General features: G+C 36.1%; 1 protein-coding gene across 2 annotated transcripts in view; it reads left to right on the top strand.

Moving 5' to 3' along the window:
- The window catches only part of SELENOI (selenoprotein I), a 40,071-nt gene that overhangs the window by 2,082 nt on the left and 11,003 nt on the right, over positions 1-26,986 (top strand). For both annotated transcript variants that reach the window (XM_039887623.1, XM_039887624.1), the window contains exons 2-6: positions 15,040-15,108; positions 15,594-15,702; positions 16,741-16,815; positions 20,309-20,571; positions 21,606-21,714. In XM_039887623.1, coding sequence (XP_039743557.1) covers positions 15,040-15,108; positions 15,594-15,702; positions 16,741-16,815; positions 20,309-20,571; positions 21,606-21,714 — 625 coding nt within the window. The remainder of the gene's footprint in view (positions 1-15,039; positions 15,109-15,593; positions 15,703-16,740; positions 16,816-20,308; positions 20,572-21,605; positions 21,715-26,986) is intronic.

Here is a 26,986-nt window from a genome sequence, read left to right as displayed (position 1 = left end):
TCTTCCCATTGCTCTTGGAATGAAGTCCAAAAATTCATAACGATCTACATGGTTCTGAAAGACGTGGTCCTTGTCTGTGTCACCAGCTTCATGTCTTGCCACTCACTGCCCCTCCCAGCCTTAGTAACCATCTCGCCTTTCCTTTTTTTAGATCTCCAAGTAATGTTATGTCTGCCGGGAATGTAGCTCCCTTCCCCGTTTACATTCATCTTCACATGTTAAATATCAGTTCCTCAGAGAAGGGTTTCCTAATTACTGCTTTCCCTTTTAGTATGTTCTCATAGCACCCTCTGCTTCTTTATGGAATTAGTTTAGTGTGTCTCCCCCACTAGAATGTCATACCCAAGTGGTTAGACCTGCCTTGCGAACCACCATGACCTGAGCACCGTGCTGCTGTGCATACTGGGCATCCAATAAACCTTTGTGGAATGAATGAATGACTGAAAAAGTCACAATGGGTTGTGTCTAACTGGAATTGGAAAAACTGTAAGGGACCTTAGAAAGTCGCATAGTTTATTCCTCTGCTTTCAAGTAATATTGTGCTATTCCATTTTGAACCGAGGTGCTGCTTGCTGATTTGTCTTAAAATTTTAAGTGGAAAGAAGTTCCAGAGCCTTGGTAACCCAGGCCAGGGCTTTACAACTTTCATTAAAGAAGGTTATTAACCCAGATGACCTCCTGTTTTGCCTTAAGCTTTATCCCCTTTCCGTTACCCGTTTGGCATTGTAAATATTGACATGTAAAACTTTTTCTCCTTACTAGGATCTAACTTTCTGGGTAAGTGTAGAACAGCTGTTTCATTTGCAGCAGTGTCTTTTTCTTAGAAGCAGTCTTTTTTGATTGATATTTCCAACTAGATAGGTGTCTTAATTTACAGGTAATTTTAGTATGCTTTTCTGTTCCTATTTTTCCCTCTTCCGTTATCTGACTCATGTCCTGTATCTGACAGCAGATATCCTATCATCCTGGAAAACAGATCAATTAAGCAAGCATCTGATGTTCACTAAAATATAGTTTGTTGATGTTATTTTAGTTATAACGAGGCTTCTTTTTAAAAAAAGTGGAGAGCACAAATGTATTTCTTCTAATAAGAGAGTTCTTTACTCAGTACTGTGTTCATATTAAAAAAATATGAATCCAAAGGTGTCCAAGGGAAAAGTCTGGTCAATTTTACTGGAACGTGAATCACACCTAGAGACTTTTTCTTCGTGAGGATCACATGTTCCCATGGTGTGGTCTTTGACAGTAAGTGCTTTATAAGTGCCTATTGAATTAAAACAGCTTTACCTATCAATGGGTAAAGACTCAAAACACTTGAAAGAGATTTTTATTCTCTGATGTGACCATGTATATTAGAGCAAAGAGATGTAGAGAAAAATTGATACTATAAAAGCAGCTGGTGGAAAAATTACTTTTAAACTAGTTTAATTTCTTTATCTTCCATAGAGGTACATCTGAGAGCTACAGTTAGAAACCTGGCAGTTATTCCGAATAACTGCTGAAAGGGGTATACATGTAGAGTGGTCATTGGGTTTCTGTATACAGACAGCTGGTTTTCAGTACAGAAGAGAGCATGGGATGGATTCTGTGTTATATGCTCTCTAAACACTGTGTTCTTTGTTGTGTTACCACAGTTTTATTAAACAGTTAAATAATTAGTGTCTGCCTTTTCTGTCAGGTTATGAGCTCTGGGAGGACAGGGCCTATAGCTTTCTTGTTCAACATGACCAGAGTAGGCACTCAACATATATTTATTGAAGGAGTGAAAGTAAAAAAGACTATAGACCATTTTTGAAAGTATAGTAAAGGGAGCTGTGCATCTCCTGGATATCAGAAGGATACTTTTGTATTTTGAATGTGAAGATGTTATGGGTTTAACTACCATTGTTCTCTGTTCCTTATAAATGTACCTTCAGACAATTATGCTGAGGGATTTCACCCTCGTGAGGCTTATTTCTCATTTCTACCTGCCCTTTCTTTGGATCGGTCTGGCAACAGGGTGGCAACTTAATGGATAGGTCTTTGTAGTTGAAGAATTTTCTCACCTAGCTAAGTGTGAAATTTATATTGTGGTTTACCTAATCTGCCCTAGGGAAGGCATAGTTTTAATTTAATTGATAGTGTATCAACTAGTTTCAAATTGTATCATTTTGCTTCAGAGGAAGTGTTCTGTGAAATATCTTGTTTGGTTACAAGAATATAATGTTATGAGGAATTGGTTTTTGCTACTATGGTAGTTAATTGGCTGTCAACAACATCTTGATTATAGGAACGGTGATCATTATGAATTTATTAGTATTACAGTTAAGGTTGTAAAGAGAGACTGCATCTTGATGGTAATGCTAAAGAACTCGAATTTGGTCTTCTCTTTTAGTGGTTCATACAGTTTGATTTTGTTTATTCAGTAAGCATTTATTGAATGCTTACTCTGTCAGACATAGCATTGGGGCTGTGACAGTTAAGCCAGGCTAAGATTCCTGCTTTCAAGGGACCCAGTTTGGTGGCATATGGACAAGTAAGTCGTTATAAATAGTTAATAAACACAGTTAGGTAAGTGCTGGGTGCTATGGGAGAGGAGAAGGAAGCAGCTCTGCCAAGTGAGGCATAGAGTTGAGAAAGACATCAGAGAGGTGATGGAGGGACATGCAGAGCTCTGTCTAGAAAGATGAAGTCTGAGTAGGCCTCACTATTACCATATAAAGAAAAGCCATTGCACAATAAGACACCAGTGGGGTGCAACGCGGGGGTGGGGTGAGGGCAGTTGCAGAGGATTGAGAGAGTATTTTCTGGGAACCAGAAGAAGTTAGATGTTTAGGCTAATGGTGGAGTAGCAGAAGAGGAGACTGAAGGAGGAGGTGGGCCCTTGCAGAGGGGAATGATTTGATGCAAAGGACTTCTGGATTTTACCCTGTAGATCAGTGTTTCTATTGTCCAAAGACCATTGCATCAGAATCCCCTGGGGAAAGTGTTTAAATAGCAGATTCTCAGGCCCACTTTGGGAGATTCAGGTTAGACAGATGGCTGTTATCTTCATGTTAAACCTCAGATGGTTTTTAGTTATATTGCAATGTTATAGGTTTTGGGGAGCCACTTAGAGATTTCAAACAGGATCAGATTTTAATTTTAAGAAGCTCATCCTGGGAACTTGTAAAGGTGAATGTATGGTGGTGGAGGTAAGGATCCTCCTGCATAAAATTAGGTAAGAAATGAGGAAGGCCTGAATCTAAGCAGGAGGGCTTGAAAAGGAGTTGGGGATTCTAAAGATGGAGATAACAGCTGGTTAACCTGCCCACTGTAATTGGCAGCAGACATGTTTTATTTGTTCTACACCTAGTTCTCTTGATAAACCAGAATATTGGACAACACTGGCCCTGAATTTCTTCTTGACAAGAATCTTCTGAAGCTGAAGAGCTTGCTGTCTTTAAAAAGGGTATTTGTTCTCTAGTTTGCCATTTCTCTACCAGTCCATAGGCTTCATGCAAGTCAGCTTTGTTCCGTTTACCTGCCTGATCCCTGTGGACATTTGAGCTTGTAATCTTTGATTTAAGATTTTAAATTGACAGTTAGGTGACTGACTAGCTGGAGGTGTTGGTGTAGGGATCAGGGCATGAAAGATGAGTCAGGGATGACTCAGATTCTGGTGGGATGACTGCGTGGATAGAGGCTGTAGTCACTGAGGTAAAGGTTTTATAAAGGATTAATTCTGTAAAAGTACCCTTAGTAAAGATAGCATCTAACATTTGTTGAGTCAAAAATTTAATCCTCTTGATAGCCCATGAGAGATTGATTTTTAGAGAAGTACAATTATAATTTAAATGACAGATGATGCTGAATCTGACAGGATAACAGTAATCTTTTGCACTGGGAATTTCTCTTGGATGGGGCCACTTGAAGGTGTGATTTGTGGACTTGGAATTAAAACAGAGAAAACTTCATGTTCTGAAGAGGTATCATTTGTGGATAAATTGCCCTCCATCAGAGTATTTCTGTAATGATTCCAAAGACTAGAATGCTTTCCTCCTGCTCCTGAGCCACAGTAGAAGCATGAGAAATTCTTTATCTTTTGATTTTCACTTGCTGTGGTTGCAGGCTGATTACAATGTCATATGTTCATTTGGCTTTACCTAGATGTGTTACAGTTAATTCATGCATCGCTTATCTTTAGTTGTGCCTTCGTCTCCTTAAATAGATTAGAAGAAGTGGCCTCTCCTGCCTGTAAGTACCTTAGTGGTCTGAAAAGCATTTTAGTGGTCTTAGATATAGATTTACAAATGTCTCAGAATTATTTTTGCACTTGGCAGAGACAGGATTCTTTCAGAGGGAGTGGAAGAAGGGTGGATGGGAAACCTCTGCAGAGGGAGAGGGAAAGAGAGTAAGTGGTAGGGAGATGTACTATGTTTTTAGCTGCTATTTAGAGGAAACGTCTTGAATTGGTTCTTTTACTATCTGAAATACCAGTTCACTGATGTTGGCTTGTTTTTCTAACTGCCGTAATGCTTAAATATTAAGAACTTCTTGGTTGAACAAGAATTTGTCCAGTGCATAAGGGAGTTGGGGAAGGATTTTTCAGAGATTCATGGGAACTAAGGCACAGAGACCAGGAAGACCATGGTAAGTTTGAGGCTCAAGAAAGGGGTGGGTATGTGAGGGACCAGGCCAAGTCTAGTGAGCTTGGTGAAGGAAAGTTTTGTGGCAAGAGCAATATCATTTTAAATACTGAATAACAATGATGATAGCAAACATTCATATAGCATTTACTATATGCCAGGATTTACATATCTCGTTTAATATTCACAAGTGCCTTGTGAGGTAGAGGCACTATTATTTTCCTCATTTTACTGAGAAACAGTTTAAGTATCTTGTTTAAGGTCCCAAGCAGAGATTTGAAGCCAGGCACTCTGGGTCCTGGGTCCTGGGTCCATGTTCTTCATGCTATGTTGCCTCTCAGATCTAAGGTTGAAATATAAACTGTGCCTTGTAGTTACTGGGTGTTATGTATAAGATACGTAAACATTAGAATAAAGACCTTCAATGTCATACTTAATTGGATTCATGTCTAATATTTGCAGATGGATAAAATGTAAATTGATTTTGAAAAAGAAGATTGATTTTGATTTCTCTGTCCCCAGTTTTATTAGTAGGGGCCAGTGGGCTTGTATGTACTAGTCTTACATTTAGTTGAGTTTTAAGGACATCTCATTTACTATTAGCTGTGATTGAGATAAAAGGCTTTTGATTAAATAATTAGCTTTGGGCCTAACATTAAATTAAAAAGAACTCACCTACTATCTCTGATCTTGAGCAGGTTACTTAGTCTCTATAACTAGGTTTCCTCACCTGTGAAATGGGGTAGTACCTACCTCATAAGATCATTATCAAAATTGAATTAGTTAGTATTTGTACAGTAACTGGCATATAGTGCTATCTTAGTGTGAAATAAATTAAAAATAACACTTGACATTTGTGCTTCCCTGTTTGTGAACATTAGCTAGCATATAACATAGTGTCTAGCCGGGTCTCACAGGCAGTCTTTGACTTCAGGTGTTTTCCTCTGTTTAAACATGTATAATAGTATAGCAGGCAGAGTAAGTAAATTTTCTCAAATGCCACTCTCTTGTTTATGAATCTGTAATACCTTCCACGTGTTTATCATGTGTTTAGTATCCAGATTTCTCAGCAAGTATTTCAAGTTCCTTCACCGAATACTCCGTTTGTTTTATCTTATCTCTTGTTAGAGCTTATTATAGGTTAAGTCTAGCAGGCAAACCTGTTTGTCCTTATGACTTGCTTTTTCTTCTCCCGTTCTCTCTTACCACTGTCTTCTCTCTGACTTCTTAGCAGACAGTCTGCCCTGACATGAGATCTCATTGCCCACTGAGTCATGTTCTCTGTGGGTGTAGTTCTTAGACTTATATTAATAAGTACTTTTAAGAAACTTTATTTCTATCCCTGCGTTAATATAACCTTTTTTTTTCTTTTTAAGTTTAGAGTTGGTGTTGTTATAGTAGATTTTTTCCTAGCACAATGCCTTGCATTTAGTAAGCATTTAGTGAATATTTGCTAAATTTTATTATACCTGTCTCACTTGAAATGTAGTATTTGAATTCACCATGAGGAGGTATAGGTGTTGACTACTAATCTGATGGTGTGGCTTGTCCTTCAGTTTAGGAGTGGCTGGAGTACCCTTACTGTTTGTTTTCACCAGAACAGTGGTCCTCAAACTTGAGTAATCATCAGAAATACCTGGAGGGTTTGGTAAAAGATTGCTGGGCCCCACCGCCAGAGTGTCTAATTCTGTACCTCTGCAGTAGAGCTCAAGAATTTGCATCCAGTTTGGCTAGTACATTTTGAGAACCACCTCATCAAAGTAGTATTGAATTGTATTGCATTCTGGAGAGCAGTTAATAAAACCAAGAAGTGAATGTAAAGGAATAAGAAACTTACTGTAACATTCATAAGTTAGCTCTCAGACATCAGGTAACATTCGTAAGTTAGCTCTCAGACATCAGGTAGTCTTGATTTTTGTGGATAGGAGCCTCAAGCTATCTCTTATAAGAAAAGAGCATGATGTAGTGCTTTCAGAATTGTGTATTAGTTTTCTGTTGCTGGGTAATAAATTACCAAAGATTTGGCATAAAACAATGCACTTTTCTATGAGTCAGGAAATCTGGGTATGGTTAGATGGGTCCTCTGCTCAAGGTCTCACTGGATTGCAGTTAAGCTGTCAGCTGGGCTCTGTCCTCATCTGGATCTTGGGTTCCTCATCCAGGCTCATGTGGTTGTTGGCAGAAGTCAGTTCTTTCCACTTGTAGGGCTGAGGCTTTCGGTTCCTAGAGGTTGCCCACTTTTCCCTGCCACGTGGCTCTCACCAAGGCAGCTCACATCAGTGCTGTTTGCTCTTTCAAGATCAGCAGGAAACTCTTCTCTGAACTGCTAAGATGGAGTCTTACATACAAATGTATCATGGAAGTGACATCTCATCACTTTTGCTATATAGCGTATCCTAATCAAGGCAGTGACATCCATTGTCTTTGCTATATTCTGTCTGTTAGAAGCAAGTCACAGGTTCCACCCTCAAGTAGTAAATGACCCATTAAGAGGAGAGGATTGATTATACAAGGGCTTGACTCATTGGAGATTACTTTAGCATGTGTCTGCCACAAATTGAAAGACAGAAAAATGTGTATTGGAGGATATTGTGTTAATAATGATTTCAGTATATTGGATCTAGGTAGCTCATAATTGTATTTGAGCTAGGAAAGAGTAGTCGGGTTTAAAACGAAGTGAAGCAGTTAATTTCACAGAAATGTTCCAAGATGACTCAGAAAGGACTTACAGTTTAGATCTTCCTGTTTATTAGCTGTTACTCTCTGAACTTCATGTCTCTTCACCTATAAAACAGGGAAGACTAGTCTACCTTAACTATCTTACAACATCATATTGGAGAGCAGATATAAGTGTCCTTTGGAAGCTATAAAACATACGAATGCAAACATGATACTATTAATAAGGGAGTAGTAAGAGGAACTTCCCCTTGTGAAGTTAAAAGTTGTTATGGTCCATTTTCTGGGGGAAAATAGATTTGGTGAAGGGAGTAACGTTTCTCATCACTGATAGATTGATTCTCTACTACTACTACTTAAATAAACATGCAAAATAGTTCGTGTATTTATTCATGTGTACAGACATGCAGATATTGAGCTCAGCCTACTGTGTGCCAGAAGCAGAAAGGATCAGGTTAAGAAGCTTCCTGTATTCTCTTAACTGTCCCTTTATATCTCAGCAATCAGTGAATCTCACATTTGTATGTGAAAGGCAGCTCTTAATTTTTGAGTGAATAACACTTTTTAATACTTGAGAGCCCTTGTTTTATGTTTTGTGCTTAAGTGACTAGCTTGAAGTGTTGGAATGCTAATGCTAAAGAACTCTGCTCCAGAAACGGTGGAGCACATGTTGGCCATAACAGTTTCTGTCCCTGTAAAGACTTAAACATCTAAACCTGATTGAATCACGAGATCTGTCGGAAGAGACCTGACTTCAGTGCCTTGCCGGTACCTTACAAGACCCTGAGCTTCATTGCACAGAAGTAGAAAAATAAGAGAGAGTTGACATTTCATTTCTTTCTCCTGAGTTCTCAAGAGAGATTGATAATGTGTTTATTTCATTTTAGGGATGTCTGGAGTGTTGATATGAGCAATAAATACTATAATTTCATACAATGAACTTAGTCATGAACTAAAATCGATTCTTTGTGGCTGTCTTGCTTTTTATTCCTAAAAACATGGATGATTTTGCATGCAATAATTTTGGAAATAATTTTAAAAACTCAGAAATGCCATTTGACTTTGCTTAGATCTGAATAAGTACAGTTTATAGAACTATTGTTAGCTTGTACTCAGTACATTTTCTGTATTCCCATAGTTAACTAAAATATGTATTATGGGTATAAAGTTTATATTTCAGATGAGTAAAGACAGGCCTTATGTTAAAAATCATTTGAGAGTAAGAGTCCTGTTCTCGTATTGATTAGAACACAAAGCAAAGGAAATCTGCTGATATAGATAGTTGGACATTACTCAGAACAGTAACTCAGGTTATCCAGAGCTCTGTATTTAGTGCAAGAGTGAGTCAGCTGCTATGAGTTTTCTTATCAGTGTACAGAAGGGATTTAAAATCTAGTACCTGTATAAAGGAAATACTTTTAGTTTCGAGGAGGTGGTTCCATAGTTTTTGTTTCATTAGAGCCAATTTCCTTAAATGAGAGGAGACTCACATATCTAATGTCCTCAAAAATGGGCATGTCACAGGGTATTTTGGAATTTAGAGTCACTGTGCTGCTCCCAGTCTAACCCATAATCATCTTTTGCCTGATGTACTATAACAGTCTCTTAACTGTTTGCACTTTTGCCTCCTTCCAGTCCATTTTCTACATTGTAATCAGTGTGATCCTTTAAAAATATAAATCAATACATGCATTGGGTTTAGATAAAATTCAGCTCCCCGTGGTCCTGCTGGGTGGGTGTGTCCACATCTCCAGTCTCATTTCAAACTGCTCTTCCTCGCTCACTAAGCTGTAGCTATACTGGCTCATTCCAGTATTTCAAGCATTTCTAGCTTTGTGGTTTTTGCACATTTTATTTTCTCTGCTTGGAAGGTATCTTGGGATTCATCTCCCTCCCCCCAACACCTGTACACCACACAGACATACACACATGCACACTGCTACATGTATATTCTTTATTTTCTCTCTTTTTAGCTATACATTATATAGAAATGTACAGATCTGGAGTGTATAACTTAATGAAATTTTACATGTGTATGTACCCATATGACCACCACCCAGTTCTAGATCCGGAATTATTTCCAGCATTTCAGAAGGTACCCATTCAGTCCCTCTCACCAACTACTCTTATGACTTCTTTTGCCATAAATTAATTTTATCTGTTTTTGAACTTCATGTAAATGGAATCTATAACAGCATTTTCCTTAGTATCTCAATTCTTTGACTCAGTATTATGTCTCATACATTCTTTACTTGACTGTCTTCTCCTCTTCTAGGACTCAGCTGAAGTCTCCCTTCCTCAGAGAAGCTTTCTCTGACACTCCCTGTCCCCTTCCCCTCACGCACAACACCCTCTTTATTTCCTTCACAGTTTTATCACAACTTGTGATTGTTGCTTGTTTTCTTGCTTATCACCTATTTCAACTAGACTGTAGACTTGGTGAACACAGGAAACATTTTGGTCTTGTTCACTATTCTCTTCCCAGTGGCCTAGCGCAGTGCCCACCAAAATCATAGACATTCAATCATAAATATTTGTTGTCTTACTGTATGAATGAATGAAGAATTCTGCTTTATTTCTTTTTACTGAAGTAAAAAAAAAAAAGTTTTGAAACTTTCTAATATTTGACAAAATGCTATCTAAGGTAATTCTGGATTTCAGTAAGACTTTATTTTTTCTGGTGGGCAAGGTAGAGTAATTGCTGTAGATGACAGTATGGAATTGTATACCCAAATAAAAATTATTAAATGTAATAGCAGTCTTGAGGGAAATGTTTAGAAGTTCTGCCTTGATCAGCATTTTTATAAAGACTTGAGTGAAGGGGTTATTAGCACAACAGATTTATATGCTGAGAGTTTTGGGAGGCATAGCTATTACCTTGGATAACTGAGTCTGAATCTGAAGAGATTTGGAGGGGATAGAAAGATCAGTTGAGTCTATCAAGATGAAATGTTGAAACGGTGAAAGTAGAGTTTTTCACTTAGGTTCCAACAGTCAGCCTCATATTAGCATAGAGAAAGGTGGCTTAGCAGTCCATATAACAAAGGCCTGAGCAGGGGTTCAGATGACTATGAAATTGTATGTTAGTCTGCAGTAGGATTTTGTTGCCACAGGAAATTAATAATCTGTTGAGCAGCAGTTAGAGAAATAGTTATTGAGGAAGAGGGGCTTATTAGTCATGTTCTTGTTCTACTTACTGCACCATTTCAAATGCTCCTTTTGTCCTAGATCACACTTTTGTATTGATTTAACAAATTGGATTGTCTGGAGCACAAGTTGTCACACTAAAGCCCTCAGGCCACCTGTTGTGAATAAAGGTTTATTTGAACACAGCCATGCCCATTTCTTTACATATTTTCTGACTGTTTTGGTGCTTCGATGGCAGCATTGATTGTTGGTTACAGAGACCATATGGCCTGCAACGCCTAAAATATTTACTATCTGACCCTTTACAGGATAAGCTTTCTAACCTCTATTCTAGTGAACTAGACCTAGATGAAGTAGATTGAAACCATGGCAAAAGAAGAGCAGCAAAAGGAGCATGGGATGTTTAACCAGGTGAAGAGAAGATTTAGGTGTGACAGGGAGAGCTGTCTGTCTTCAACTATTTGAAGGACTGTTGTTTGGATGAAAAATTAGACCCTTGTCTGCTTAACTTTATGAGGCAAAAGAAAACAGAATAGAAGATATGAGGAAAGGGGAGGATTTCGTTAGAGTATAGAAAAGTTTTAACACTGGATTGGGTTGCTTCTGGAAGTAATGAGTTTTATAAGTAGAGGCATTTAAAAAAAGGCCAGATGACTATTTTACCTATTCTCATAGATGAGGATCAGGCAGGCAAGAACTGGATATCTGCTGAACTTTCTTGTGGTTCTGAAATTTTGCCTACGAATGATTCTTTCAAACTCAGGCCGTGGCCCTCATGCATTTCTCCAAGGCGCTAACTTAGTCTGGCCAGCAGATTGTAGAGCCAAGCAAATCACAGCAGGCCTTCACAGTGGATAATCCGCCTGGTCAGGTATTCTGGTGTATATCAAAACATCATTCCAGTGGAAAATAAAAATATATTTAACAAGCGTTAACAAATAACCTAAATCTCTAACACCTTTAAAAGTTTATATTTTAGTTATTTTTTCATGTATATGGAAGGTTTGAATCATTCTTCTTTCCTCCTATTGATTCACAAGAGTTTCAAGTTACTTTATTTACACCAAGTGATAAGTGACCTTAAAAAATACTCAAGTGTGTAAGGCTAAAGCACACAGTGTTCTTTAGGTTTATTGTTTGCTGCCTTTGTAATCTCATACTAATCTTTCTATACTTGAGCTCATCAGCTATTATTAAAAGTAAAAAAATCCACTTAGGCAGACTGACTTGAATTTAGTCCTGCATTCTTTCCATACTTGTACTGGTCTCCTGAAATAGAGATTGAGAGTTAAAACTTCAGAATTTAAAAAAGAGGAGCTTTTCAAATCAAAATATCATCAGTTTAAGGACCTCCTTTTAGATCGAAGTCAAATTATGGAAAGCTGCTGAATGAGACTCATTCAGCAAACATTTGAATTAAGAGCATTGTACTTTGTGTATCATATTAACTATTTGTGTGATGGCTTAGCTGTGTTCTTCTGATTTGGACTTCTTACAACTTTTGTACTTTGCGGTAAATGGTCAACTTGAAATATATGGTTTTCCAGTTTATCTGACCTGCTGGCTACATCACGTGGGTCTGGATGCAGACTTTTGTGAAATGGAGGAGGCCAGGACCCTTCCACCTTGTCATCAGCAGCCTTTAGGGGTTCATATTGGTTACAGTCCTCAGGTCTGAAGACTTAATTTCAGGCTGTTGTGTCAGTTGAGAAATCCTTCATTCTCCAGAAGTTCAGATGTAGTGTTTATTTATTATGTGGAAAAGCTTTATAGACTGTAGAGAACCCATGAAAGTAAAAGTTGATTTTAGTAAGAACAGTATAATGTTCATTTAAGTAGGCTCTTGCTGAGAGTCTGGATGCAAATGCATAGCTTCTAATTCTAATCCGTAGAGGCAAAACGCATTCTCCATCACCATTTTCTTTCCACTATCTAGCTCAGATCTTTTGTCCACATTATCCCATTTCATTCAGAATGGATTGGAGAAATGGAGGTACTCAGACATTGAGTCTGTAGGGTAAACATTTGACTTACCAGTTAACTCTCTCTGCTTATAGTATTTTAAGTTATTATTTGCATATTCTTTTTTTAAATTTAATTTTATTATTATTTTCAAGTATATATAATACATCGGTTAGACATTTATATAGTTTATGAAACGATCCCCCCGATTACTCTTTCTTCCCTCTGGCTCTCCACTTAGCCATTACATTAATGCTGACTGAATTCCCTATGCCGTACTCCCCATTCCGGTGACCATCTATCAACTACTAATTTATACTTCTTTAACCTTTCACCCCTTTCTCTCAGTCCCTCAATCCTCCTCCCCTCTGGCCATCACCGGATTGTCTTCTATATTTGCGAGTCTGGTTTTGATTAGTTTGTTCTTTTTGTTTCTTAGATTCCATAGATAAGTGAAATTATATGGTATTTATCTTTCTCTGTCTGACTTATTTCACTTGGCATAATAACCTCGAGGTCCATCCATGTTGTTGCGAATGGTAGGATTTCTTTTTTTTTTTTAATGGCTGAGTAATATTCCATTGTATATATGAACCATAACTTCTTTATCCAGTTGTCTCTTGATGGGCATTTAGGTTGTCTCCATATCTTGGCTATTGTAAATTATGCTGCCATGAACATAGGGGTGCATAGATCTTTACGAATTATTGTTTTGGTTTTCTTTGGATAAATCTCCAGAAGTGCAATTGCTGGGTCAAAAGGTATAGCCATTTTTAATTTTTTGAGAAACCTCTAGATTGTGTTCCGTAGTGGCTATACCAATTTCCAATCCCGCCAACAGTATATGAGAGTTCCCTTTTCTCCGCATCCTCATCAACACTTGTTCTTTGATTTATTGATAATCATTTTGACAGGTGTGACATGATATCTCATTATGGTTTTAATTTGCGTTTTTCTGAATTAGTGACCTTGAGCATCTTTTCATTTCATATGTCTGTTGGCCATCTGTATTTCCTTCTTGGAGAAATATCTGTTCAGGTCTTCTGCTCATTTTTTAATTGAATTGTTTGTTTTTTTTGTTGTAGAGTTGTATGAATTCTTTATATATTTTGGGTATTAACCCCTTATCAGATGTATCATAAGTGAATATTTTCTCCCATTCAGTTGGTTGTGTTTTTTTGTTGATAGTTTCCTTTACTGTGCAAAAACCTTTTAGTTTGATGTAGTCCTTTTTGTTTATTTTTTCTTTTGTTTCCCTTGCCCGAGGAGATAAGTCTGAAAATAAATTACTAGTAGCAATATCAGAGAGATTACTGCCTATGTTTTCTTCTAGAAGTTTTATGGTTTCAGGTCTTACATTTAAGTCTTTAATCTATTTTGAGTCTATTCTTGTATACGGTGGTCCAGCTTCTTTTTTTTGCATGTATCTGTCCAATTGTCCCAATACCATTTATTGAAGAGACTGTCTTTACCCCATTTCAATTATTTTTATTTTTTGTTTTGTTCCATCATACGTTTAAGTCTTGAAACACTGATGAGAAGGTATTTCCTGTATATTCATAAAACATTCAGGAAGAAACTTTGATCTTTAATTATGATTTTTTAAAAATTAGATACTCAGATGCTTCTTTCACACCTATTTTATATACATACTAAACATAAATACAAAACAGAATCAAAACTTTTTTTAAACATTTGATTAGTATGGCACTTTAAATGTTAGTTGGATGAATTAGGTATAATATTCCCACTCCTTGAGGGTGGGAATTATCCCTTACCAATTTTGTATCCCTTCTTCCCCACACCTAGTGGAGTACTTCCTATATGACGGGTACGCCAGAGTGTGTGTGTGTGTGTGTGTGTGTGTGTGTGTGATGATAAGTCATTGACATCATTCTTAAAGTTATATATATTTACATACAGATATTTGTTAAAATTTCCTTTGAATTTTTTACTAAATAGCTCAAAAATTGGGGAATAAACTTACCGCAGAACCCTAACCTGTTGTTTTCCTTGGCTTATTTATGCAATCCATTTTTCTGCTGTCAAGCGATCTGTCATTCCTTTGATCTCAAAATACATTTAATAATAATATCTAATACTTATATAGTACTTACTATGGGTCAGGTAATGTTCTAAGTGCTTCATGTATATTATTAACTTGTCTAATCCTTATGGCAATCCTTCTAGGTAAAGGCTGTCATCCCCATTTGCAGGTAAAGAAACTAAGGCAGGGGTTAAGTAACTATCAAGGTCACATAGCTAGTAAGTGCATTAATTATAGTATCAAAAGGTAAAACAACTAGATGTCTATAAGTTGAGAGGGATGAAGGAAGCTGAGAAGGTATATGGTCAGTGTTTGAATGCACACAGTATGCACATTACTGTATAGTAAGTGAGAACTTGTAAGCAATATAGATTTTTCTGCTGAAACATTATAAAAGTTGATTGTGTAAAAAAATATCTGACTGTGTTTGACAGTCTTTGCCTCATTTATATTGCTCCTCTAGTTTCATTATTCAAATGAAGATATCATGTAAATAGACATATTTTGGGGGTTGTTTTTTATATTGTTATTTTCATTTAAGAAATATTATTCTGTTTGTGTGCAAGAATTAACTGAATATTTTCTTTCATTTCTTAACAGTACAGTGCTGTGGATACCAATCCACTCTCTCTGTATATCATGCACCCGTTCTGGAACACTGTAGTAAAGGTAAGATGATTACTAGGCATGCACTTAGGTTTAGCAAGTTTTAAATATTTTAAACTATCTTATGGAGTGTTACAGATACACCTGTCAACTTAATAAGATATCTAGAGAAACTACCTCTCTCATCCTTCTTTCCCTTAGTCATAAACCTTTCGATTTATCTTATTGTTGAAATGTAAGTTTATACTCCGGAATTTGTAATTTAAAAAAATGACATTAAAAAAAATGACATTTAAAGTTTTCTGAAATAAATCTAATGTTATGATTACAAAAGTTTGTTGACTATAGAATTATTTAAGGCAGAGAGAATAGAAAGAGAAGTGCTTATTTCTACCAAATGGAGATTTTGGTTTACGTTTTAATATAAATAACTCCTGTATAGGATCTTTCAAATTATAGCTTTTAGTATAACTTAAATTTGTATGTTGTGTATAGTGGGCATAGAGAGTCCTCTACTTTAATTATTTTGTAATTATTTTGAAAAATAGGTATTTCCTACTTGGCTGGCTCCAAATCTAATAACATTTTCTGGCTTTCTACTGGTTGTATTCAATTTTTTACTTATGGCATACTTTGATCCTGACTTTTATGCTTCAGGTAAGATTATTACTTTTAATATAAAATTTAAAATGTCTAAATAGAGAAAATAAGATATGGTTACTTTCTGGTTTTATTAAGATGCTTGTATTTCTGAACAGTTTTGGATATTATAAGAGTTTTTAAAATGTCAGAATTGGATATAAAAGCTAAAATGTGTTTTCACAATCTGTTATGTATATTTCCATTAAGTTCCAGAAACCAACCTGACTACTGCATTTAGATATGCTATCTAAAAAGCATGAGGTTTTGGTAAATAAAGAATAATTGAATTTCTAAGAAGATGGAGAGTTAGGACCGCAAAACTGCTTGAAAAATGAATATAAGCAGAGCTCAACCGACCTGTTATTTCCAGACATATCCCTTCCCTTTTTCTATTGATGGAAGAAAACTTCTCCATGTTTTAAAGGGAATGTGATGTCTCTTTCCCTTCACTCAGCATCCTTTCTTGCTTCTCTCAGTTTCCTCTAAAAATGGTTCTTAGACCTTAAATATTTATTGACAGAATCTGAATCCTTATTGGGGAAAAGAGGAAAGAAGCACTTTTGGAGGCAGTTTTTAACCTGTTCCTGCCTAGGACTCTAAAGTCTTCTTTCACACCTATTCCTGCCTTCACTTTTCTCCTGCACCCAGCTTCTGCCGCAGACAGTAGGAGCAAATCTGGACTGTTTGGGGATGGGGGTGGATAGCGGTAGGTAGGGTTTATTTTTATCACTCATCCAGTTGATGGAATTGAGAGGAATAGAAAGATGGAGGTAGATTAGTATTTTTTGTATTCTGAGTTAGAGAACATATTTTCCAGTAAGAATACTTAGAAATGATGTAGTTAGGAGTTTTAGTATTATAATTCGTCTGTGTTCTGGGTTCAGCAGACTTTTGTGGACTGACAATATTTACCTAGTTCTGCATTCAAAATACATTGTAAAGTACTATAGTTTCTATTTAATAGAGAGAAACTTTTTTTCATTGGCAGAATATACTATGGTAAGAACGATTGTACTTAGACTAAATTAAACTCTGAGTTGCTTTGCTTTGCAGCACCAGGTCACAAGCATGTACCTGACTGGGTTTGGATTGTAGTGGGCATCCTCAACTTCGTAGCCTATACTCTAGGTAAGAAATTGACAAATACTCAATTTAGTCAATGGCTGGTGAACCTGTGAGCAAGGATAGCCACCTCTAAATTAACATTTTCTCCTATGCTTAATTTATTTTAACTGGGATTTATTAATATTCTGTTTATTTTGATAAGTGTGTTTTTGAGTTTCTCTATGAAAAATATTGTTTGTTATTTGTTGCTAGGGATTCAAAGAATAAGATAGGAATTGGCAAGCTACCCCTTGTGGCCAAACTTACCTGTTGCCTTTTTTTCTAAGTAAGTTTTTATTGTAACACAGTTATGCTCATTCTTTTACATATTGTCTATGGCTGCTTACCTGCAACAAAGACAGGGTTGAGTAATTGCCAGCAGAGACCATATGGCCCAGAATGCCTAAACTATTTACTGTCTGGCTGTTTACAAAAAGTATTTGCCAACTCATGGAATAAGACTTCATTTTTGCCTTAAGTTCGGGAAGCAATACTGACATATCAAATTATCACAGAATACTGAGAGAGATGCTATCATAGAGCACAGTGGGTGAACAAATAAGGAAGTGATCAGTTCTTATTTGGCGGAAGGAGTAGTTAGGGAAGCCTACTGTGCTAGGTCATACTGTCTATTTTGCCAAGGATGATTTTCATTGGATTATCTACATGGCTTGCCCTGCATTCTCTTCGTATCCTTCCCTGCTTTACTTTTCTCCCTAGCACTTAAAATCATACGACCTGTTAGCTGTTTACTTGCCTACTTATTGTCTGTCTGCTCTAAAATATGTTTCTTGAGCACGTTACTTTGTTTTTTTTTACTGCTCTGAACCCAGGATTTAAAACACAGTAGGCATTCAGTATATAGTTTTTAAATGCATGTGAAATAACAGACCCTGACTTCACATTGCTGAGCTCTCTTCAGATAAAAATGACTTGCACTCATAAAACCAGTATCATCTGGTACATGATTAAATGCTGATATGGTAGTTGACCAGAGTTACAAGAGTTAGGCTTTTATTAAAGATAAGAAGGTTTTAAAATTCTGCTATTTGGTTGCAAAGGACTGCAGGAGGAATAGGGAAAAGGTGAGGGTGGCCTGTGGGCTCTAACCTTCAACAGCATTTTATAAGAGCCTTTTGACATACTGTATCATCTACCTGTTTGAGGTCCACAATTCTGGCAAGAATCCTTACCTAACATAAGCTATTTGTTGCAAAACTTGCCTTGAACTAACATGAGGCAATTTATAATCTTTATTAATTCTAAAGTGACTATTCTTATATTTTGCTGCAGAAATATTAATGTGTTTGATCACAGGGTGCTAGTCTAGGTCCTACTGCATTTTTTTCATAATGCATGATATGGTATATTCCCCGTACCTTTCTTAAAAAAACATTCTGAAACATATCTAGACCCCAGACTTGTGGAACTGGAATGGGTTCAGTGAGAAGATGCACAAGACCTAATTAATAAGTAGTTCATGAATTCAGTATTTGTAATAGCTGCACAGGAGTTCCACTGAAAATAGGAAATTAAGCCAGCAAATAATGAGAAAAGACTTAGGAAATAGTTTAGCTACTTAAGGGCAGAAAAGTTCCCAACCTTATATAACAGTGATCTGCAGTATTTGGGCAGGGATTTGGGATTCATCCTTTCATATATTCCTTTAACAATATTTTCGAAAGCCTTCCTTGCCACAGACGGAGCCAGGCACTGGGAAAATACTATGATGAGCAAGATAATACTGTGATGAGCAACACAGTAATTATAAGATATTTTTAATTCCTTAAATCTGATACAGTTAGCCTAATTCTAATGCACTTAAGTTAACAAAACTGTTTCTTTTGGGGAGAAATTTTTATAATTCAGACTCTTCATTTTTAACTGTGTTTTACCATTCTCTCTCTCGCTCTCTGGCTCTTTTTCCCCTCCCTCTTCCTCTCCTTTCATTTCTTCCCCTCAGGCTCCTCTGTTTCTGCCCCTAAATGAAGGTCTTCCACTCTGCTTTATCCTTAACTTTTCTCCTTCTCCTAATTTCTTGGTAATTTCTGATTCTTAACATTGTTGAGATGACTCCCATTTTTGTAGCTAGCCCTTGCCTTCTGAGTTGCTAATAAGTACCCTCGGGTTGAGTGGCTTGACGTTACCATGTGGATGTCCTGCTAACATTTCAATTTCAGCATCTGACATTGTACTGAGCATCCTTTGTATCAGTCTTGCTCTTCTTCTGACTTATTTATTTCTGTTAACACTACTACTCACTTAGTTACCCAGATGGGGAACTTTGGAGATAGTCTGCTTCTCCTTCAGCCTCACCGCTCATCCTTTTGCTCCCTTGTCATTTTTACTTACTTAATAGCTCACTGATCTCCAGCTTTTCATTCATGTTGCATTCTATCCCAGTTTTGGATTATTAATTTGTGTTCCTCTTCCAGCCTGTCATTCACACTGATGTCAGGTGATCTTCCTGATGCACGTCATTGATTTCACTCTTGTCACTCATATACTTTTAGTAACTCCTCATGCTCCCTAAAACTTGAAAATTGGGTCAGATCTCCCTGCTAGCCTCTTTATACTGCCCTCTTCACATCTAAACTAAACTACTTGGCTTCCTCTGAACATGCACGTGCTTTTCCATCTTGCTGTTTGTGCTGATAGCACTCTCTCCTCTTGAAATGGCATACTCCTTTATCTCTTATCTACTGAAACCCAACTCATTCGTTATGTCCCGACTCCGATGTCATTGTGTCTGGAAAGCCATTCTAGGTTATCTTTGCCTGAAGAGAACTTGTCCCTTTTCTGTACTCTTCTATGGTTTGTGATATACCATATCTTTAATTATGTTTTTTTTTTCTTTTTTCTCAGTTGTAAACACTCTGAGGGCACAAACTTAGTTTATTCAAAGATTCTTGTAATCTTCACAACATCGAGAATAGTGCATTGCACAGTTTCAATAAATTTAATTTTTACGTTACTGAAATGTCCTATGTGCAAAACCTTTTCTGAAAGCACTTAAAATTGTAGAGGTGGTAGATCTGTAAAGAGGTGACTGTAATATCAGACAGGATGAAATAGGTCTTATGACTGAAGTACAGAGTGTTTTTGGATCCTAGAGCCAAGGAGTGGTTAGATAAAATGTCATGAATCACTGTTGAATATTCTCTGGAAGCTTGAGAATTTTTGTGGCTGGTGGAACAACTCAGTTGTTAGGCAAATTTGGAGAAATTCAGAGTCCAACTAGAATGTTTCTTCCTTAGATCTAAAATTGACACCATTCAGTGTAATATTTTAATTTTTAGATTAAACTTTGAGAAATTACAGATTTTATTTCTGAAATCTTTCAGTTGTAGGAATTACAGGTTAGATTTTTACAGTACTGGCTGGTAGCTATACTTTAGTTAATTAACATTCCTGCGATATGCTGATTTGTTTTGTTTTCTCTAGTTTTTTGAAGAAGACTTTCTCCATATTGGTATAGCTGTTGACCTTTTCCTGTGGTAATGTGTTTTTGTTGCAGATGGTGTGGATGGAAAGCAAGCCCGCAGAACCAATTCCAGCACCCCCTTAGGGGAGCTTTTTGACCATGGCCTGGATAGTTGGTCATGCGTTTACTTTGTTGTAACTGTGTATTCCATCTTTGGGCGAGGATCGTCTGGTGTCAGTGTTTTTGTTCTTTATCTCCTGCTATGGGTTGTTTTGTTTTCTTTCATCCTGTCCCACTGGGAAAAGTATAACACAGGGGTTCTTTTCCTGCCATGGGGATATGACATTAGCCAGGTGGTAAGTATGTGTTTTACCTTAAATTTTCAATGTTGCATGAATTTTGGGGGAAGTTTTTGTCATTCATTCTTTATTGCCCTAATACTTTTTTGATTAGAACAGATGTGTGATTTAAAATTTATTTTATTTTATATTTATTTATTTATGAAAAATTTTAAACATATTAAAGTAGAGAGACTAGTATAGTGAACCCTTATGTACCTATTACTTAGCTACCCATTACTTAGGTGCCTGTTATGTACTAGGTACCTTATACATTGTGTATTAGGTATCTATCATGTACCTATTACTTAGCAGTTGTCAACACATGGCCAGTCTAGTTTCATGGATACCCTTTTTATCACCACCCCCCCCAATTATTTTAGAGGATATTGTTGTCATTATGTGATAAGTATTTTACTATTTATCTCTAAACAATAAGAGCTCTTTTTAGAAAACATAAACACAAATGCCATTATTACACCCAAAAATGAACAGTTTCTTAATGTTAATAAATATTCTTTCATCTGAACTGTTGATTTTGGAAAGGCAGGAATGCACATGTAATTGTTGGCTCTTTGTCCTTGTTGTCTTGTCTTGGCCAACTTTTCAGTGAGCAGGGAGATTTGTTTTCTCTTAATGGATTTGCTATTAACTTTCCCTACCTTTGAATCCCAGCTTTTTGTGTTGCCATTTTGCCCATTTGCACTTAAGGCTCCAGTAAAGAATCAGAAATTGGAGTGTTTTTGATGAAGGAAGTGATTGGGTTGGCAAATTGGAACAGCTTGTGGTTTAACCAATTTAGGAGATGCCTTAAAGTGTTCCAAATGATGGCCAGTTGCTTGCATTGGCTAGATGTTACTTATTTTGTGGCATTGTTGGATGAAAAAAAAATTTTAAGGCAAAAAGACTTGCCACAATGTCAAATTTAAGCATACTTCTTGCTCTTACTAAAACTGTTCGATTAGACTTATGCTCCATAAAGCATTATTGACTCCCTGAACTTTCCTGCTGTTAATGCTTCTGTATGCTTTTTGTCTGCATTTTCCTTCCAGACAATTTCTTTTGTCTACATAGTGACTGCGATTGTGGGAGTTGAGGCCTGGTATGAACCTTTCCTGTTTAATTTCTTATATAGAGACCTATTCACTGCAATGATTATTGGTAAGAAGCTCCATGTTGAAGCCTGTTTTAACATCACTTTGTTATCAAAGCCAGTGTTTGATTATAACAAGCAGCAACACCCTTCCCTCTTCCCCTACAGCAAGCAGAACAACCATAAAACCCTGTAGGATATGAACCTGATCATTAAGGGAAAATAAGGTTTCTTTTGTTTTATTTTGTTTTTGTTTAGCATCAAGCAATTTCTAAACAGAAGAAAATACCAAAATAGATCACGCAAACCTTGTAAACTAATTATTCAAATTAGTCTAGACCGTATTGAAGGATCCACTTGTAGATGACATTTGGCATAGATTTTCTGTTTATCTCAAGGTGAAGATTATTAGTTTGTAGGAAATAGAATAAATGAAACATAGAGATTACTTTATAAAACATCCACTCCAAAAATTGAGCCTCTGTTCATCTCAAGTATCCATCCTCTTACGCCACTGAATGCTAGGTAACGGTTTTTGATCATGGTAATGCTTCCCTTTTGATTTTGGCTAAAGAGGATATCTATAGAATGATTGAATGGGGGAAAGTGTTTTCAATGGAAAGAGACAAAAGTGTAGAGGAACCTGGGTTATTTTGGGACATCAGGAGTGGCACTAAAGGTCTTTGTAGAAGTAATTAAAAAAGCATGCTTGTTGGTTATTGCTCTGTCCCCTTATCTAAAAAATAACCCTGTCTCTTTCTATTGGTGAATATTGATAATGGAATGGGAATTAGGTTAAGGTTTAGAAACAGCTGAGAAGATGGTGCATTAAGCATCGGCTTTTAGAAAAGGAGTGTTTGGGCCTTTTTCTGTGGCTCTGGACCACAGTTTTTTAAGGAACCCTGCGGCAATCTACCAAATGTTCACTTTTTGGTACCTATGTAAACCATGATTTCTTTACCTTGAAAAGGCTAGCTATTTTTCGTCTCTCACCATCTAGTGAATCTTTTGATTTAAGCAGCTTGTCCTATGGCAGGTTCGTTGTATTTTACATTTAAATGTTAAATTTAAGGATAAGATGGAATCCTCTGATATATGAGATATATATTTAAATGTTAAGTGGATATTTTAATAGGTATATAATTTTCTTTGTAATTTATAAGTTTATCTGAATTCTTCCCTCTGAAATAAAACAAAAGCCCTCATGTTTTTATATAAGTAAGGAAAATAGCTTTTCCAGTACTAGATTTGAGTAGACAAATAGATAGAAAGGACTTAGGGCCAAAGCTACTTAGTTTCTCCCGATGAAATTGGTAGTGCTGGTGTTGGGATAGCTGGGGTGCACTAGAGCCTCTGGCGAGATAAGGAATGATGACAAGTTAGTTGGACATTAGGGGGCTCCTGTTTGCGATTATGAAAGGTTACCTGTTTGGGTACAACAGATAGACCACCAAGATAGAAAGGTGATTCACGCTCTCATTTTTTCCCACTCTACATTATGAGAAAATTTAAACATCTATATTCTGTCTATTCTTTCTACTTTTATGTATTAAATCTCTATGTGTGCCATCATCCACCTTCAACAGTTTTCAATACTAGTGCCAATCTTGTTTCAAATGCACCACTACCCTGTAACCTGTGGGTTATTTTATAACATAGTTTTCTATATTTACCCACATATTTACCATTTCTGCTGCACTTCATCCCTTTCTGTATATCTGACTTAAAATGTGGTGGTCTTTCTCAGAAGTTCAAAGGACTTCCTTTAGTATTTCTTAAAGTAGAGGTCTGGTATCAGTGTATTCTCCCAGTTTCTGTTTATGTGAGAATGCCTTGATTTTTGCCTTTACTTTTTCTTTCACCACTTTGAACACATCATTCTAATGTCCTGTAGCATCATTGTTTCTGAGTTAGCTTATGTATCATTGTCACCCTGTACATAGTGTGTCATTTTTCTCTTGTTACTTTTGTAAGATTCTCTATCTTTGGCTTTTTGAAGTTTGACATGATGTGCATAGGTATGGCTTTCTTTATATTCTTTTTGATGTTCGTTGAGCATGTTGGATCTGTAAGTTAATATTTTTGACTAAATGCGGGACATTTTCAGTCACAGTTTATTTCTTCAGATTTTTTTTTTCTGTCTCTTTTCCTTTGGGACTCCATTTACATGTATATTAGACTGCTTCTCTTGATATTCTCCTACAGGTAATTTTATGAGGCTTTTAAAATTTTTCTTTAATCGTTTTTTCTCTGTTCTTTTTAGTACGATTTTTATTCATCTGTCTTTTTTTTACTTTTTTCCTTCTGCTATCTTCAGTCTCCTCTTAAGGCTATCTTGCGAATCTTTCGTGGGACCTATAATTTAACCCATTTGCCATTTAGGAAAAAAAAGCGCAGCTTGATGCCAGCATTAATTTATTTTTACATAAACCTCTCTTTGAGGCTGAAGCAAATCTTACTGGTTTTCAATGTGCAAATAAAATGTAAAACTGTTATTTTTAAACAGAACTTGTCTCTAATCCTAATGTAGCATTTGTATATGATGATCAGCACTTAATAATTTTTTTTCATGTGGTAAATTTCAAAGCATGGAACAACAGAAAGCAGAACATCTAGGATTTAACATTTTCAGCGATCAAAAATTACTATATTTTTGTAAATGGAAATACCACTACTAAAACAGAATGCTATAAATAGAATGAAGTATTTGTTTCCAAAGACTATCGATGTACCAGAGAGATGTGAAGATAATAATAAAAGCAAGACATTTTCTGGCAAACTTTGAGTGTAAGTTTAGGTCTGCAATCTGCAGGTTATCTCAGGGTAAACGCTGCAGCCGCAACACCGCCAGCAGTATTCTTGGGGCAAACAGAAATGGGTTAAGTTATACTTTTCAGCTCTACAATTTTAATTTGGTTCTTTATACTTTCCATTTCTCTGTTGAGATTCCCTGTCTGTTCTTTCATTATCACCATATTTTTTTTAGTTTTTTGAACATATTTAAAATAGCTACTTTAAAGTGTTTGCTAAATCCAACATCTGGGCCCATTTGGGAGTAAGTTTCTGTTGACTACTTTAAAAAAATTTTCTTCACATTCGTATTTTGCTAATTGCATTCTCATTGTGTCATTCAACATGTTCCTCTGCCTCTCATGTTAGTCTGTAAACTAATACATCTGTAGACTTGGTTAGATACAAATTTTATTTTTTGCGGGGGAGCAACGATACTTAGGGGGGCAACAGTACTTATTAGGTAATGGTACTTCTAAGTCATCACATTAGGAGGCACACAATAGCTTGTTATCTCTCTTTTGTTTTGATGTAGATACTGATCAGGGGATTGAGGTATTCTATGTCTGTTCCCATCTATTACAAAGTTCTGCGTTCGTTCTTTAATAACATTAACAGACATTGGTGGTCATTGCTTAGGAATTCATTCATTCAGTGGATAGCTAGGAGAATAAAGTTTGTTTTTTAGCAAAATAGCTATTAAATTCATACTGATAATTCTAAATCAGATTTGATGATACAGAATTTTTTTACTTAACCTCATTGATCTTACATTTATGTCCTTTAAACTGACAGAAGTCTTTGTTTTCAGAGACACAAAGTAATTATTTACTTTATTCTACAAAATACCCACAATAATCTTAAAATCAGCAACAACACGATTACTGAAAGTTGGTTTAAATTTTGTTTTTTTGAGGTTCCATTTGTCCTTATGGTTTATCCTACTAGAGATGCCCAGTCAGGTTACTATATTTTAAAGTTACTGCTTTGTGGCTATGCCACCAACTGTGAATATATATATTTAACTTCGATTCATTTTACTTTTGATTTTTTAGGGATTACCTTTTCTTCTAAAATTTATTTTTCCTTTATAATTATGTAAACTATTCACATGATTACAAAGTAAAATCTATACATAAAACAAGGTATACGCAAAGAAATGTAGCTTCTATCTCTACCATAATTCTCTCTTCACTTATAGTTAACCATTCTTAGTTTTGAATTTTTGGTTTATCTTTTCATTGTTTCTTAATATTAGTAAATGTGTGTGTGTGGTTTTTATCACCCCTTTTCGTAGATAAATGGTAGCATGCTATACATTTTTTACTGCACTTGTGGGTCCCCCCCACCCCACACACACACTTAATAGTATGTCCTAGAGATCACTGCATAGTGATATATAAGGCTCTTTCTCATTCCTTCTTACAGCTGCCTGGTGCTTCATTGTGTGGTTATACCATAGTTTATTCGACCAGCCTCCTACTGGTGGACATTTGAGTTATTTCCATTCTTTTGCTATTACACAAATTGCTGCAGTGTACATTCTTGTACATATACATTTCTTTTCATGCTTTTGCCAGGGTATTTTGGAAGAGATCTCTAGAAGTATAATTGCTAGTAAAGGACAAATGTATGCAATTTTACTAAATATTTTCATATTCTCTTCCAAATGAGTTGATTGTGAATTCCCCCCAGCTGTGTGTGAAAGTGCTTGTTTGTCTACAGTTCCACCAGCGTAGTATATTGTCAAACCTTTGGCTTTTTGCCAGATAGGTAAGAAATGATATACCTGTATAGTTTTAATTTGCATTTCTATTATTACGAAAGCACTTTTCTAGTGTTTAAGAGCCGTTTGTTATTTCTTTTCTCTGTGTACTTTTTATATATCTAGCCAGTTTTTGCTGTAGGATTATTAACCATTTTCTTTACTTTTAGAAACTCTTCATATATTAAGTATATTGATCTTTTGCATGGTAATTTACGATTTCCTTCTTGTTTGTTGTTTGCCTTTTTCACTTTCCTTAAGGTGCTTTTGTTTTGGTTTTAATTGTAGTTCCTATTTAATAAGCCTAGAAATCTGAGAAACCGAAATATTTTGTGTTACCATGTTATCCTTGGAGTATATCTCATTTTATTTAATTCTTTTTTAATGAATTCTACTCTTTCTGTAGCTATTAAGTTTCCTATATTTTGAAGTCTGGGCTTTCGTAAGGCAATATGAAAAGCAGCAGGTCTGTATATGTGTGGCTTCTGTCACTATTATATAAGGTTTAATAGATAAATATTTAAATTAACAAGTAGTCTTTATAGAATGTACATTAAGTGCTAGTTAGAGAAGAAATAGTAGATGCATTCTTTTTTTTTTTTTTTTTGGCAGCCTTTATAGAGTCTAAGCTTTTCTTTACGCTTACTGTACTTAAGATAAATCTATTTCAAGGTGTTTTAAACTACAAAATACTCTTGGCAGCAAATCTTTTGCAAGTTTCTCTTAGCCTTTTTCCAGCACTTCAGAGCTACAAGTAATTCTGTGTTAATTCACTTAGCCCTAGC

Source organism: Pteropus medius, unplaced genomic scaffold (assembly GCF_902729225.1).
Source record: "Pteropus medius unplaced genomic scaffold, Ma_sr-lr_union100, whole genome shotgun sequence".
Taxonomy (NCBI): Eukaryota; Metazoa; Chordata; class Mammalia; order Chiroptera; family Pteropodidae; genus Pteropus; species Pteropus medius.
Note: the sequence above shows the minus strand (reverse complement) of the source record. Positions and strands in the feature narration are given on the sequence as shown.